At 35.9% G+C, this 16,256-nt stretch overlaps 2 protein-coding genes across 2 annotated transcripts; one reads left to right on the top strand and one right to left on the bottom strand.

The window, feature by feature from the left end:
• The first annotated feature begins 397 nt into the window (after positions 1 to 397).
• On the top strand, positions 398 to 5,984 carry LOC114259304 (kinesin-like protein KIN-10A). The gene is made up of 6 exons (XM_028199314.2): positions 398 to 2,020; positions 3,040 to 3,195; positions 3,294 to 3,401; positions 3,519 to 3,629; positions 3,754 to 5,244; positions 5,666 to 5,984. The coding sequence occupies exons 1-6, from the start codon at positions 1,418 to 1,420 to the stop codon at positions 5,843 to 5,845; spliced, it is 2,649 nt and encodes an 882-aa protein (XP_028055115.2). The 5' UTR covers positions 398 to 1,417; the 3' UTR covers positions 5,846 to 5,984.
• Positions 5,985 to 7,535: 1,551 nt separating this feature from the next.
• Positions 7,536 to 14,486, bottom strand: LOC145794627 (uncharacterized). Its single transcript, XM_082877036.1, has 2 exons — positions 14,342 to 14,486; positions 7,536 to 8,963 (listed from the first exon to the last, which is right to left on the bottom strand). Exons 1-2 carry the CDS (start codon positions 14,360 to 14,362, stop codon positions 8,124 to 8,126), a joined length of 861 nt encoding a protein of 286 aa, XP_082733162.1. The 5' UTR covers positions 14,363 to 14,486; the 3' UTR covers positions 7,536 to 8,123.
• Between the last annotated feature and the right edge of the window lie 1,770 nt (positions 14,487 to 16,256).

Below are 16,256 nucleotides of genomic sequence, written 5' to 3'. Positions count from 1 at the left end.
ACGACGCTTCTCTTCATCTCCTCTCTCTCTCTCTCTCGCTCGATTTCTCTCTTCCCTCTCTCTCTCTCTCTCTCTCGGTTTCTCTCTTCCCTCTCTCTCTCTCTTTCAGTAGATCGAGCAGAGCAACAGCGGTAACGAAGGGGTTCTATCTAGGGTTTCAGGCGCGATGTCGCAGTCTCCGACCGCCGGAACCTCGTGGATCGCCGGAACCACCTTCATCATCCTCGTCGTCCCCTCACCTTCATCTTCCTCAACGATCTAGAGTTGAAGCAAGCCAGCCTCCTCGGCATCGCCGCTGCCGCTGCCCCTCAGAAGTGAGGTTAAATTTTTCTTGATGATGAAAACAGATTAAATCCTCAACGATCTAGTCTTTCTGGATTTCTATGAGTGATTCTGGTTTTTTTTTTTTTTTTCAAATTTCAGATTTTTTGTTAATGGTGATGATGAAAATAAATGAAGTGATTCTCTTCAATTTCAGTTTTTATTTTTTATTTTAAGTTGATGATTGTTGTTGATTCAGATTGTTGATGATGATAATGAGAACAGATTCATTTTTTTTTTTGTTCTTGTGTTGTGTTGTGTTGAACAAAATTATAAAAAAAAAAAAAAAAGATCAGGGATATTTCGGGGTCGGGGAAATCCGATCCCCGATCGGGGGCAGGGGCGGGAGGGGTGATGGGCTCCCCGCCAGGGATCGAGGACGGGGACGGGGACGGGGACGGGGACGGGGAATTTGTCACTTTCGGGGATCAGGGACGGAGGGTGTAGTCCCCGGCCCTGCCCCGCCCCGTTGCCATTCCTAATATGAAGTACTTTATTTATTTATTTATTTTTATTTTGTTTTGGGCTAAAGTGAGAATGGGTCATCCGTGCAACTCCCAAAAGAAGGACCCACCTTGGTCGGCCCAGCCCAATATGATGACACTACTACTACTACACAGACCGATTAATTCACGAGGAAAGAAACCAAATCGGCGGTGATCGCGCGAGGAGCCCAGTAAATATGGACGTTAGACTTCGTAACGGCTACATTTCAATTTAAAAACTTCATTTCCATCTTTCTCTGTTTCTTTTCTTTCTCAGAAACTATTCTCTTTCTTTCATTTTTAACTGCCTCTCTATTTCCCAAATTCACATCGCCCTAAAGTCTTCTTCTTCTTCTTCTTCTTCTTCTTCTTCTCCTCTCTCTCTCTCTCTCTCTCCTCAACTCAGCTTTCGATAAAGCCTACTCTCTCTATCTGTCTCTCAAAATCCAGAAGATTCTGAAATTGAATCTTGAATTTTCTCGGGAAACTCCAAGAAAATCTTCATTTCAGATCTCTACTCTCTGAACCCAGAACAGAGTTTGAAAATTTCCTTTCAAATTTTTCTGGGTTTTCTTTCAACGGCACCAACACCTTCAGCCAAATCAAATCAAATGGCTCATACACCTTCTTCAAAATCAAATCAAACCCTGCTAAAGACACCCCAATCGAAGCACCGCTTGAATTTCAACATGGCAAAACCATCCCCAAATCCGAACACCACAGCCAGAGAACTCCCACCAACAGAACATCCAGTGGAAGTTATAAGCAGAATACGAGACTACCCGGATAGAAAAGACAAACCCATCTCAGCATTGCAGATCAATCCAGATAGCCAGTCTCTTCGTGTGCGTACCGATATTGGGTACCGAAATTTTAGCCTAGATGGGATTTCATTATCTGAAGAAGAAGATCTTGATGGGTTTTACAAGAAGTTTGTGCAATCTAGGATTAATGGTGTGAAACTGGGGGCTAAGTGTACAGTAATGATGTACGGTCCAACGGGGTCTGGTAAGAGTTATACCATGTTTGGATGTGCAAAACAGCCAGGGATTGTGTACAGATCTTTGAAGGATATATTGGGTGAGGGTGTTGGGGTTGGAACATTTGTTCAAGTAACTGTCTTGGAGATATACAACGAAGAGATATATGATTTGTTGTCGACGAATAATGGTGGAGGATTGAGCCTTGGTTGGTCTAAGGGCAGTGCATCCAAGGTGAAAAAAACTACTTTTTTGTTTGAAAATCTAATTATTACAATGAATTGAATTTTTTCTTATGGGTTTTAATTGTTCACTGACTTCAAGTAGTACAGTTGAAATTTATTGTAGTTTTATATTCAAGGTGAAATTTGATATTTTGTTTGCCTAAATGCTAAATGTTAAATTCAAATTTGGTTATTTTTTATGGGTAGGTAGTATTGCTATTGTGTTTGTGTGTGATTGCCCAGGTTTTGGAAATGCTTAGCTTGAATCTTTGGGCTGTTTTTGTTTGAAGGGGACATTGGACACTATTAAGATTTATTCATTCTCATTACATGTTTTCTGCTCTTATGTTATTCAATTCTGATTTACCTGGAGATCTGTTTTTTGATGATAGAATAGAACAAATATGAAATCTTACATGTCAAAAAGGAAAAAAGGAAGAAGAAATAGGTTTTCGATTCCTTAACAAGTAGGACTTCTGGTGGATGGACTAATGCCTTGTTATAATAAGCATAAACCAGGACATTTTCACACAAGGGATTAGGGATGACATTTCAAACTGTATGCATGAACAGATAAATTTCCCAATTATCACACACATTTTGATTTTGAGGGTAAAAGGATTGCATTTTTTGAGCTATACTTTTTTATGATGTTTACGTCAGCCTACCAAAGAAAAAATTGATTGGAGTCTATTGTGTTGAATTATGGAAACATAAGATGTTGAGTTTGAGGAGAAAAAGGACTTCATGAATGCAACCTAGGCATAATTCTTCTTAGGATTTATTTCTTTTGTTTTGCACTCACACTTATTCACAGTTTTTCTGGTTTCTGTCAATTGAATGATAGGCCTTATCCTTCCTTAGATGTCTGTCTTATGTTAGCCTGGAATTAGGCTGGTAGTTCAATTTTCTCTGACCATGGGACAAATGCTACCGTTCTTACCATTAGGTCACTTGTTTGCCCATGTGTGCTTATGTGGGTACTTTGTTCTCTATTAGTAACTTCAAATCTTCACTTTGCATTTGCAGGTAAGACTTGAAGTGATGGGAAAGAAGGCGAAGAATGCAACCTTTATCTGTGGAAATGAAGCAGCAAAGATATCAAAAGAGATCCAAAAAGTTGAGAAGCGAAGGATTGTCAAAAGCACACTCTGCAATGAGAGGAGCTCTCGAAGCCACTGCATGGTTTGAATCTCTCTCTCTCTCTCTGTGCCTCTTTTTGATGGATACCTTATTCATGGAATCCTATTTACTTGAACCTGCACTTCTTTGTTTTTTCACAGGTAATTCTTGATGTCCCAACTATGGGAGGACAGCTTATGCTTGTTGACATGGCTGGTTCTGAAAATATTGAGCAAGCTGGTCAAAATGGTTTGGAAGCCAAAATGCAGGTATTATTTTTAAACAATGCTCTATTAGTAGCTTTCTGAAAAATTATGAAGGTCCCTTCTACTGATTCGAGGTTTTAATTAGTAAAATTATTAATTTATTTTCCATTGAAAGTGCAGACTGGAAAGATCAACCAAGGAAATATAGCACTAAAGAGAGTGGTAGAGTCCATTGCAAATGGTGATTCTCACGTGCCGTTCAGAGACAGCAAGTTGACTATGCTTTTGCAGGTAAATTTCAGTCATAATATTGTCATATAAAGTAGTTTAACATGATTCTGTTTTCTGATTCTTTTTAAATCTTTATTTTTCAAATCCTTGTGTTGTGTTCATTTTTTTTTTTTTTTGTCTTTAGGATTCATTTGAGGATGATAAGTCGAAGATTTTGATGATATTGTGTGCTAGCCCGGATCCCAAGGAGATGCACAAGACGATTTCTACTCTTGAATACGGAGCAAAAGCAAAATGCATTGTTCGTGGTCCTCATACACCACTCAAGGACAAGCATGGCACGGAAGATTCATCATCAGCAGTTATTTTAGGATCACGGATCACAGCTATGGACCAGTTCATTTTCAAACTACAAATGGAAAACAAGCTTAGAGAGAAAGAGCGCAATGAAGCCCATAAAGAACTTATGAAGAAAGAAGAAGAAATTTCTGCTTTAAGGGCTAAACTTACAGTAGTGGAAGGGAAGGAATTGGGGACGAGTGAAGAAGAGATTAACATGAAGGTGAATGAGAGAATCCATACGCTGAAAAGCGAGTTGGAGAAGAAAATACAAGAATGTGAGAAAATGGCAAATGATTTTGTTGAATTGGAGAGGAGGAAGATGGAAGAAAGGATATTGCAACAACAACAAGAAGTTGAAATTCTTAGGCGACGTTTGGAGGAAATTGAGTTAGAGCTACGGTGTTCAAAGGACAGAAATGTTAATGGGCCTAATGACATTGATGGAAGTGGATTTGCCAAAAGGCTATTAGACATTTATGCTGACGAGGATCCAGGGATGGAGAAATCAATGGATTTGGATAAATCGATGGATCTGGACATCGGTAGACAAATCAAATATTTTGATGGCGGGGCTAATACAATAGGCAACAATTCTAACTTAGCCCTTTGGGATCTGCCCAATATAAATGGATTGAATGATGAAGATCATGATGATGACGATGATTTTGCCCCAAGATTTGCCAAGAAAGTAAGTTTGAGCACTGTATTTGAGGAAGAAGTAGAAGAACATGAGGCAGACAAAGAGAAGTCAGCTGATGAAGAAGTGGAGAAAGAGGTAATAGAAGAGAAGACAGTATATTCTAGTAGGATGGAAAACGTTGAATGGTTCGCAGATAGATCATGCTATGTAGGTTCAGGATTGAGAGGTGAACCTGAAGATGCTAAGGATGCAACATCTTCTAGGCTAGAAAGAATCCAAAACATATTCACACTTTGTGGGAACTATCGAGAGATTTCTCGCGATAGAACCCCAATTCCAGTCAAAAAGAGGTTTGACAGCTTTGATCCTCACTCATCTCCCGTGAGAACACTTGATGAGGATTCTACTTTGAAAAAATCATCCAATGAAATCTCTGCAGAATCACTGATGAACAAAATCCGGGATTCTGATGAGCTATCAGTGGATTCAAAGGAGAACTACGAATCATTAGAAGTAAGCACTGGTGGTGATCTGGTTGAAGTGTATGTGAAATGGGAAGTGTCAAAGGAACATGCTGGGAAGTTTATCACCACTCTAAAGGTTGTAAAGGATGCGACCCTTGCTGACCTGCGGAAGCTGATTGAAATCCACCTTGGTGCAGAAAAACAAGCATTCACTTTTCTCGTGCTTGGGGTATGTTTCCTGCCACTTAATAATACTTTCTATGTTGTGATATTTATGCTTATCCCATTCATATGTGAATAGCAGAACATAAGATAGGAAATCTGTGAAATACTTTAGTTTCTTCACCCCTTCCCACTTTCTCTCTATTGAAATCATCTTCCACCTTTTGAAAGGGAGACTTGTGGAGGGAAGGGAAAATTGAAAAAAAATTGACTTTATATTTCATTCATTTGTCCTTCCCTTCTCTTTTCGCTTCATAAATCGCTCCTCAAATCATCGATCTAAACACAGCCTTCAAGAGAATTATTTCTTCAAAAGAAAGGTTGTTGAACAACCAAAATCAGACAAGATGCTACATCTTCTTCTTGCTGTTTGTATCTTGTGCATGTTTGAATACTCAAATAGTTTTTTTTTTTTTTTCAAATTGTAGGACCCGACTGGAGCTCCAGTCGTGAGAGAGAAGGAAGCCACGGTGCACGCAAGCAAACTTCCCATTTGCAACCAAATACGAGGCCATCTGGCTTGTTTGCGTCCTGTGAAAGGAATCCAAGGTCCAAATCATGTTCCATTCAGTCCACTGGAAAATATACTAAATGTCACAGCAAGGTGATTGATATATGCTTTTTTCTGATGTTTTAGTTGCTGTGTCCAAACTTGATTGTAGTATGTGTGTGTGGTGTGAATTTCTATGTATCAAACAAAGTGCATTCTGAGTATATAAGGTATGCACTCCTAGTGCAGTTTTTCCAGATTTTTTGGTAGATATTCTTTGTTGACATTACAACTTCACAAGATATATGAGTATATTTTTTTTGTCGTTGGTAAACTGGATTTATTTTATGTAAAATTGGAAGTAATCCAGAACAGATTATTTTGAGAAAATTTACATATTTACTGAGAAATGTTGTTTGCATCATATGCCAAACAGCATATCGTGCTACCTCAACCGAGAAATAGCAAATCAAAGTGGTTGAATTTTGTGATGGAACCCCAATGGTTTGAAACACATTGTGCAAGTTGCAACATGAGTTTAGAAGTATATTTTCGCAATAACCACCTTTCCATACCAATTCAAGAAACAAGTGATCACAACTCATATTTATGCACAAGGAGCATATGGTGCAAGCAAATGTGTGTGGGAGAGAGTGTGCTATACATAATTGGAGGTTTCTTCTTGTATCCATTTTTATTCTGGTTAGAGAGCATCAGCTGAAGGTGATAAATCAAACCTTTTTAATATGTTGATATCTCACTTTGAATAACGATGATGCCCATAATGGACTTATAAGACAGTGTAGAACATTTTCATCTTGATAGTGTTTTTTGGGCTTGGAACCCTAAAGGGATACTCTCGTGGGGGCCAACTATTGAGCTAGTTCATAGTGTGAAACTTTTCTTTGTTTGGTTTGGAGATGGGGGGCAACCGTTTCCTAGGCTCCTGCCGCTTTTCTAATCCCAAGAGCATCTTCAATAGCTACTGCTAAATTTTAACAATGAATAGTAACATGTTATATTTTAATAAATACAATTTTCTTTTTCTTTTTCTTTTTTCACAAAATGTCAAATTAAAATGTTATATGTGAGTCTTCATGATAGAGGTAGTGAAGGCAAGAATTGTCAAAATTTACTTGTAGCTAAACTTTGGGCCAAAGTTGCTTAGCAGTGCTAAAATATAGCAGCCCATACAGCTAGCCAGTGGAGAGGGGAAAGCTGAAAGTTGAGCTTCTTACTATATTTTTGTGATGGCAACCCAGTGGATGATTTTCCTGTACAAAAATTTTGTTTGTAAATCATTTTCCTTCCTGACGAAGCCACAAGCACCTCCTCTCGCCACGACTATTGTTTGCAACAGTTGAGCCATCTCTATTCACTTTCATCCAGTGTTGCTTGCAGCAGCAGGGGAAGCCGTTTGACTTGTAAATTTTGCTGGATTCTCTATTGAGCTATCAAAGTCCGATGTGACAAAAATAACTTAAATAAGTTTATTATCGAAAAGTCAGGGCAGAGTTTTTCACTACTACTTTTTTATAATCAACTATTAACTTGCAAAAAAACTGCAGCAAGTGGGGCTATTTAACCACGTTAACTAGTTGGATCCACCCAATATTCAACAACAGTTCTTTCTCTTCCTCACCATTAGGGTAAAATAAAGCAATTCCACAGAGTTATGTCAAACAGCTAAAACTTTACCTTTCCCAAGATTCCCTTATACTTTAGCTAGTTGTTTTTTTATTTAATATAATTCTACTATTGATAGCATTTGTAAAGAACCAGATATTAAAGTATGAACAAGACCATAGTGGCCAAAGAACAATAGAAAGTGATGCAACATCATATATTCATATTAGAGTTACTTTTTCTCCATACCCACATAACAACATACTTAAATATGTCCAAAAAGGATAGCAGTTGAAACAGATAGTCTCAAAATGCATACTAAGGGAATTAGAAACCTTCATCTGATAATGAAATACTGAAACATGCGTACAGCACTTTCAAAGAAAACCATCTTCATTGTATGCTTTGGATACTTCCTCCACCGGTTTTTTGCAATATTTTCTAGATTATAGTGGAGGGGGAATGGCTATGTGGACAATGGAAAGTCTCTGGATATTGTAACTAGCCAAATCCTAGTCATCCTCGAGTGATTTTCCAGCAAACACAAGACTAACTGGCTCTCCCAGCCTATTGAAAATCGTATCCTTCACGTCCCTAACCTTGTCCTGTCCGAGTACAGTAAGAACCAGAGTATTTCCATTCCAGTGCTTCACAAATATCTGAAATGGAGAAGGCAATGTTTTCTCTAGTTTTTTACAATATTTTCCAGATTGCAGTGGAAGCGGAACGGCTATATGGACAATGGAAAGTTTATGGATATTGTAACTAGCCTAATCCTGGTCATCCTCAAGTGATTTTCCAGCAAACAAAAGACTAACTGGCTCTCCCAGCCTATAGAAAATCATATCCTTCAGGTCTCTGACCTTGTCCTGTCGGAGTACAGTAAGAACTAGAGTTTTTCCATTCCAGTGCTTCACAAATATCTGAAACGGAGAAGGCAACTTAGGTAAAATTTCTAAGATAGAGTTCTCTATGATGTTATAAAAAGCTAAACTCTTCCCATCCTCGAGTCTCTTTCCATCATACACTACATCATTGTCACTGACCAGGACACCAATCATACTCCCAATTATTCCCTTGACATCACTTATTGTGTGCAAGAGCTTAACTTCAGGTTTCAGGATCTCTCCATTAGACATTTTCACAGAAATCGACAGCGTATCTGTTGGGTTAAAGACCAAATGAAGAATAGATTCTGGCTGTATATTGAGAAAGGCCAAAGTACTGTTATCTTCCAGTGGCTTTCCACCGTAGAAAAGTTTGTAACAATCTGGTTGTATACCCTCTTTGTCCTGAATCAAGGATTTGATGTTTTGGACAGTATCGCGAGTCTTCGCTTCAAGTTCAAATATTTTTTGGTTTGATGGTATGTAGATGAAGAAATTTATTGGACATGAATTTTGGAGGATGAGATGGAGAGTGGAGTGGGTCTGAATGCCATAATCAACAAGCTTTTGGTCATTGTTGAGTCGTTCACCAGTGAAAAAGAGCTCTTGAATATTTTCTGAAATGCCTTCTTTCTCGCGTAACATTGCCTTTAGATTTCTGATTGTCTCGGATGTCTTCACCTTTAAGGCAACAGTTTTAATGACCTTCAAGTATATGTTCATCTACAACAAAAACAGGAGAAGGAAATGAAAATGAAAGCCATTCAGAAGAAGCATTGTGCGATCATACTGAGAGGATCAATCAGATAATGCTACTTTTCTATGTTCAAATTGAGAAGAAACATGACCATCTATGTAACATGGACTCGGTACAATATAGGCGTTAGGTTCAGGTATGTGTCTTAACAGTAAAATGATGTTTAAAACTTAAAATATATCATTCTACAAATAAAATAGAAGTCTTACGCATAGTTATATAATAAACTTGACTTACACCTACTTGTTGGGTGCATCTCCAACTAGGCATTTAGGAGACATATCCCATATCCTTGCAAGTGTCAAGTGTCCAAAACATAAATTTATAAGAGCCCTAGAATCCAAATGTCGCTTCAGTATTTGTATTGGGTACTAACTAAAAAACATGTAGCTCATGTTAACAAGGTAAGCCAACACAAGCCAAGTATATGCTATTACAGGTAATTGACACAATCTTTTACAACTTCCTAGTTGCAACTTGCAGGTACATTCATTTGCAACACATTGATAAGCTACTGAAGATCACAACCAGTATTTGAGCTAAGCCCCAAACCCTCATTAACAATTTTGACTGCATATCATATGCTTAATGAACCTGTCACTGTTTTTCTTTTCTAAGGAACCTTGGTGGCACGATGGGAAGTATAGACATTCTGCTTTTCAAGAAAACACGAAAAATAAATGGGAATTCGTATAAATCATTTCCTGCTCAGTTCCAAAGAAAAACAAAATTCAAGCTCATCTCAACACAAATTATTCCAAGCTTAGTTGTTTGGTTTTTGTTTACATATGAACCAACACAATAGTAAATTAAAGGTCTCAATCATCATTTACTTTTTCTAAGTTTTCTCAGCAGCCAAACAAAGGATAGGAACGACATAGCCTTGTAAAATATGCCAAACAAATGAAAATTTCAATATATTCCTTACAAAGTGACAAGCTCAGGCTCATATCGTTTCCAACTATCTCTACTCAAAGCAACCAACACTTTTCTTTTCATTAAAAAAGAAGAAGAAGAAAACGAAAACAAAACAAACCAAAACAGCAACAACAACAACAATATGTAAGTCATAGTTGTGGACTATTTTCTTTGCACCACCACTTTTAACCATTCCAACAATCCAATCCAACCCTTAATCAGCATAAGAAATATAAAACAAAAGAACAAAACAGACAACATAAATATTACATTTCGTACAAGATTTTTAATAACAATTTTAGTACAATTCTGGCCAAGATCTGTCAATTAAACAATCTGAAATTTCCTCCTATTTTTTCCACTTTGTTTGAAGTTATCTTCTGGCTGACACATTAGGATAACTATTATGGTGATCCCATCCATAACCATTATTTCGAGATATGTCATGATATAACACCATTATTACAAACAATAATTCAGCATTATCTGATTTTTAATAATAAAAGTTCCACAGCTAACCAAATAGTTGATTAGTGTGAAGGAAACGATGAGAATATGATTTTTCATCTAGGTGAGAAGAAAAAAAGTAAAGAAAAGAAAAGAAATGATTATGATTTTTCACTATTGTGTTTGGATGGACAATAAATAAAAAATGTCATTTTATTTTCAATGTTATGTAATTAGATTAGTAATTTAGGTATTTTGAAAATAAAAAAATACATATATATCAACTTTCCATAATCTCACTAATTTTGTTGAGAAAGAGTTTGAGAACAACTTTTTCTATTTTTTTCTCACTAGTTTGTCTTTCATTTTGTATCTCTTCAATCATCCAAACAAGTTAGGATAGTTCTCTTTTTATCGTCACGTCGTTTCTTTCGTCACTGAACCCCTCAATGCAAAAAAAATTAGGGGAAATTACAAAAAATAATATAGAGTTTGACTCTTGTAACAAAATAAACGCTGAGTTTTAAATTTTATCAATTTTGTAAGATAAATTGATAGAAAGAGAAGGAGAGAATAAATTGTATTGATGAATATTGTATATTGATATGATTTACAACACTCTCATTTATAGAGAGGAAAGGTGATACACATAGGATACTAATTAACACACCGAAAGCAGAAACATTATCATTAGTGGGACAGTTGGACAGCTAGATATTGCACACTAATATTACACTAACAGCCCCCCTCAAACTCAAGGAGGATAGGTACTAACCAACTTGAGTTTGGAAAGAGTAACAAAACAGGAAAATAAAATAGGATAGGAGACACTGTATGATCGTGTCGAACCGTTGGTGAAAACACTGTATGGTCGTGTCAGACCGTTGTAGGAGCTAACCGGAATCAATGTCGGGACAGTTTACGGGGTCATGCCGGACCGATTGTAGAAGCTGACCGGAATCAATGTCGGGACAGTTTACGGGGTCATGCCGGACCGATGTAGAAGCTGACCGGAATCAATGTCGGGACAGTTTACGGAGTCATGCCGGACCGATGTAAAAGATTGTGGTGGTGCACCAAGGGGGCGACTTAGGGAGTGCGCCATGTGGTGGCTTGGGTGGTTCCCATGGTGTATAACCATGCTCAGCTTGAGTGGTTCCCATGGTGTGTAACCATACTCACCATGATTTATGTAGAACCCCCCCTCAAACTCAAATAGGTGTGAAGATAGAAACCTATTTGAGGTTGAAACAAAGGGATGGATAAAGTGGAGTAAATCAGCTCAACACAGAGTAGAGATGTTAAAAAAAAACGTAAAACAAAATGAAGGTAAGATGTTTGTTTGTTTTTTTTTTTTTTTTTTTTTTTTTTTTTTTTTTTTTGGTGTTAAGAATAATAAAAATAATAATAATAATAATAAAAAAAATGTATTAATGGAGAAAGCATGTGCGCTTGTGGATGGAATAAATTAAGGCAAATGAGAGATATGATTAAAGTGGGTCCGGTGGAGTAAAAAAGGGACCAGAGAGAGAAGGAGTGGGTTGATTAAAAAAGAATGTTTTCATCATAAAGTGCATCTGGGAGGCCACGGGAAGTGAAAGAGAGAGAGAGAGCTTCGAAAAATGTGAGTAGTGTGGGTCTGTGTCGTGCTGTCTATATGGGGGTGTGAATGTATGGTGTGTGGGTTGGTTCTGTGTGATAGCACCGAGAGAGAGAGGTGGCAGTGTGTGTGTGTTTTGTGTAGCAGTGAGAGAGAGATGTAGAGAGAGTGTGTAGGTATGTGTGGTGTCAAGCTTTGTGGGCGTATGAAGCTTTTGTGTATCGTGTCTAAGGTGAAGCTCAGTGGGTTGATGCCGAGAGTGAGAAAGCTGGGTTTGGTGTAATGCTCTCTCTCTAAAACCGTGTGTGTGTGAATCTCTATCGTGTGTTGTGTGTTTGCTGGGTGTGTTGAGTATATGTGTGTGGGTCTCTTTGTGCCGTGTGTCGCCCCAGATTTAGAGCTGCAAAGGGGTGATCTTCCATGCGAAAGAGAGAGAAGAGAGGGATGGGTTTTGTGTCTTCATGCCCATGTGTGCTGCTGTGTAATGATGTCAATGGTGATGTGTCTGTGTGTGAACTGCTACTGTTTGTGAAATGTTCTTGAGAGTGTACCCAGTAAAGGGTAGTAGAGAGGGATGATTGTGAAGAGGACGCTTTCGAAGCTGCCGTTGCCGACTTGGACGACGCCGATGGAGGTGGTGATGATATTATAGCGAAAGTGACTTTCGACATGAATGAAGTGCCTACAAGGGTTCCACCAGATAGCCCTTTGGCACCTCAATGGTATAGACTAGAGCATCGGAAAGGTGAGACCAAGGTGAAAGGAGAGGAGGTATGTGTTGAGGTCCGGCGGGCGGCCAAGGCGAGGCTGCCGCCCGCCGGTGAAGCAGAATGACTAGGTTGTTAACCTAGCTCTGATACCATGTAAGATAAATTGATAGAAAGAGAAGGAGAGAATAAATTGTATTGATGAATATTGTATATTGATATGATTTACAACACTCTCATTTATAGAGAGGAAAGGTGATACACATAGGATACTAATTAACACACCGAAAGCAGAAACATTATCATTAGTGGGACAGTTGGACAGCTAGATATTGCACACTAATATTACACTAGATATTGCACACTAATATTACACTAACAAATTTAAACCCTAATCTTTTTATTTATTTTCAATATAAACCATTAATCTAATTCCGCTAAGTAAAACCAACAATTAAAAGGTATTTTAGTCATTAAACTCAATGTAGTTATACACAAAATGTCTAAAATACTATTTTTGTTGAGTTCAATGACTAAAATACCATTTTTCCTATCGATTTTACTTAATGAAAATAGACAGATGGTTTAAATTGAAAAAAAAAAAATTAAAAGATTAGAATTTAGATTGCAAAAATTAAAAACTGAGGATTTATTTTGTAATAAAGGTCAAACTTTGATTTATTTTTATTTTTTTCTTTTGTAATTTCCCCAAAAAATTGACGCAACATTTCCCATTGAATATATAGATAAAATTTGAATACCAAAAAAATATATATAGATAAAATTTGGCAAGAATTTACAATTACATCAAATAATTACAATCTCACCAAAGAAATCAGAATCTACAGTCATTCAACCAAATAATTAACTTCCAACCAAAACTTATCATCACATTTGGATGCCAAGAAAACGTATTTCGACCTTATTGAACTGAAATGAAATTCTCTGTTTCAAGAAACAAAAACAACTGGAGCATGTTGGCAACAAGCTAAAAAAAGCCAGTTTTTTTGACTTTTTAGAACCTAGTTTTTTTTGCCAAAAAAGTCATCAAAAAAGTCAAAAAGCCAAAAAGACAGTTTTTTACCAATATTCCAAAACACCCAATGAACTCAAATTGGTCTGGTTTGGCAACTTGGCTATTTTAATTGGTTTTTTTGATTTTTTTGACTATTTTTGCATGCTAAAAAAGTTGTATTTGGGATGATAAATTTTTTTTTTTAATTGATTTGATGATTGTAAAATAAAAAATAAAATTATTCACTATTTTAAATTATTTTGTTTTTATTGATTATTTTAACCAAAAATAATTTTCCCAAATACCTTTTTTTTCCCCACTGTTTTCTCAGCAACCAAACGAAATATAGCCTTCGTTAGGCATAGAAGGGTTTTGGCCTTTTTGACTAAAATATCAAAAAAGATAAAATAAATTTTTTAATTTAATAAGATAAAGTGTCATATTTAAATCATAATTATTTTATTTTTTTTACAAAAATTTAAAGAAAAAAACCCAAAAATCTATCATAAGCGAAATTTTTTAATCCAAACTAAAATAATAAAAAAGTTAAAAATTAACTCACATCCCAAACTAACACATAATAATAACAACAATAACAGCAATAATAATGATAAAATAACAATTAAACAAAAGAGAAAAAAAAATGTTAGTGACAACCTTTTCTTCCGGTGATTCCATGGAGATGTTTGGATTGGAATTCTTGACCCTTTATCAGGCGAGGGTTAAAAACCCAAAAGCTGTGTAAATCTTTTATAAGAGGAAACGGCTAGTATAAACCCACAACTAGGGCTCGGCTAGGGTCAACAATGGGTAATGCTAGGGACACCAAATTTTCTACCAAATAAATGACCAAATGTCTCACATGGGTGTGGGGTCCGCAATTTTGTGGGCCCCACACCCATGTGAGACATTTGGTCATTTATTTGGTAGAAAATTTGGGACCTCTAGCATTTTCCGTCAACAATACGACGGAATAGGCTTAAGGGTTGGTTTGGGCGGTGAGTTCACATTTTGATTTTTTAATTTTTTAATTGTTTTAATTTAGAATTAAAAAGTCTTATGTGAGAATGATTTTTTTATTTTTTTGACTTTTTATGAGAGAAAATATAATGATTATGAGTTAAATGTGATACTTTGTCTTATTAGATTAAAAAACTTATTCTATCTTTTTAAGGTTAAAATAGTCTTAAATTTAACCCAACCCAACCCAATCTGACCTAACCCTTCTTTCCAAATAAAGCTTAAATCGCATATTTTAATAGGTTGTTCGAATTTTGACCAAATTAGTATGAGTGGGGCCTATTTAGAAAATGGGTAAACTACACTGACATTTCTTGAGATTTGGTTCAATTACATTCCATTCCCTGATATTTTAGAAATTACATTCCTACCCCTGTGATTTATAGTCTCATTTCACAAACACCTCTTACTTATATAAAAGACAATAACTCTTAGTAGAAAAATAGAGTAAATTACATTAAAAAAAAAAAAGTAAAGCAAAGGAAAGGAAAAAAAAAATGAACTGATGAAGTATAGTAAAGTAAGAAAAGAGAAAGTGCATGAGTTCAATGTCTTCATTTCGTCTAAATAATTACAATGACAAGAGGATTAGTGTAATTTCTCAAACGTCATAAAGCAATATGTATTAAATTCGAACCTCAAGGGGTATAAGTGTAATTTACCCTTAGAAAATTAAAATTACGTTTCACTTACAAATGAAATCCAAATCTTTCGGGTTAAAATCAAATCAAACTCGGCTACACACCTTTCATTACACTTGTATAAAAGTTCTACACATATTTTTAATATTTTCATTAGTTATTTTTCTTATTTACTTTTCCCACATAATTCAAGTATTTTTATTTTTTTTTATCATTTTACATCTCATTTAATAAAAAAAAAATCAAATAACATATAATACCTACAAATGGAGGGGCAAATGGAAAGGAAAAAAGTAAAAATTTTAAATATGAGAACAAAAAAAAATCAAATTAAATATTAGACCAAAAAAAAAAAAAACTAATCATTGGACTTACCTATGCATGCTCTTACAGGTCGGGTTTATTGGCGGATTATGGTTACAAATCTTTGTCTGAAGTCCTAAATCATTTTTTACGAGTTAGGCACTCAAGCGGGCTGGAACAGGCCATGAGACAAGTTAGTCGAGATAGATAATATCAATTTTTTTTATCTGTAAGCCACATAAGGACCCCCTAGGCTTGGCAAAACACCTTAAATATTAGAGCAAGTCCATGGCTAGTAGGTAAAATATCTTGTAAAATTACACCCAAAAAAAAATGTATTTTTTATTTTGCCTAACTAATTTAGCTAGTGTGCACTATAATTATATTATTTATTTTAAATAATCAATCAAATGAACTTAACTAATTTTAAAAAAATACTATAAATATAAATAAAAGATATAACATTTCTTTTATGGCATGTTACATGTGCACCTAATATTGACGTGGTTGCTTACATAATATTTATTTCTTTTAAAATATATTATTAAATTAATTTTTAAATGATCATATTCTTTCAATGATAATATTTTTAAATGATCAAATGGTGT

The sequence above is a fragment of the Camellia sinensis genome, chromosome 7 (assembly GCF_055761805.1).
Source record: "Camellia sinensis isolate YWXY chromosome 7, ASM5576180v1, whole genome shotgun sequence".
NCBI lineage: Eukaryota > Viridiplantae > Streptophyta > Magnoliopsida > Ericales > Theaceae > Camellia > Camellia sinensis.
The sequence above is the reverse complement of the archived record's forward strand: the minus strand, read 5'-3'. Positions and strand labels throughout refer to the sequence as shown.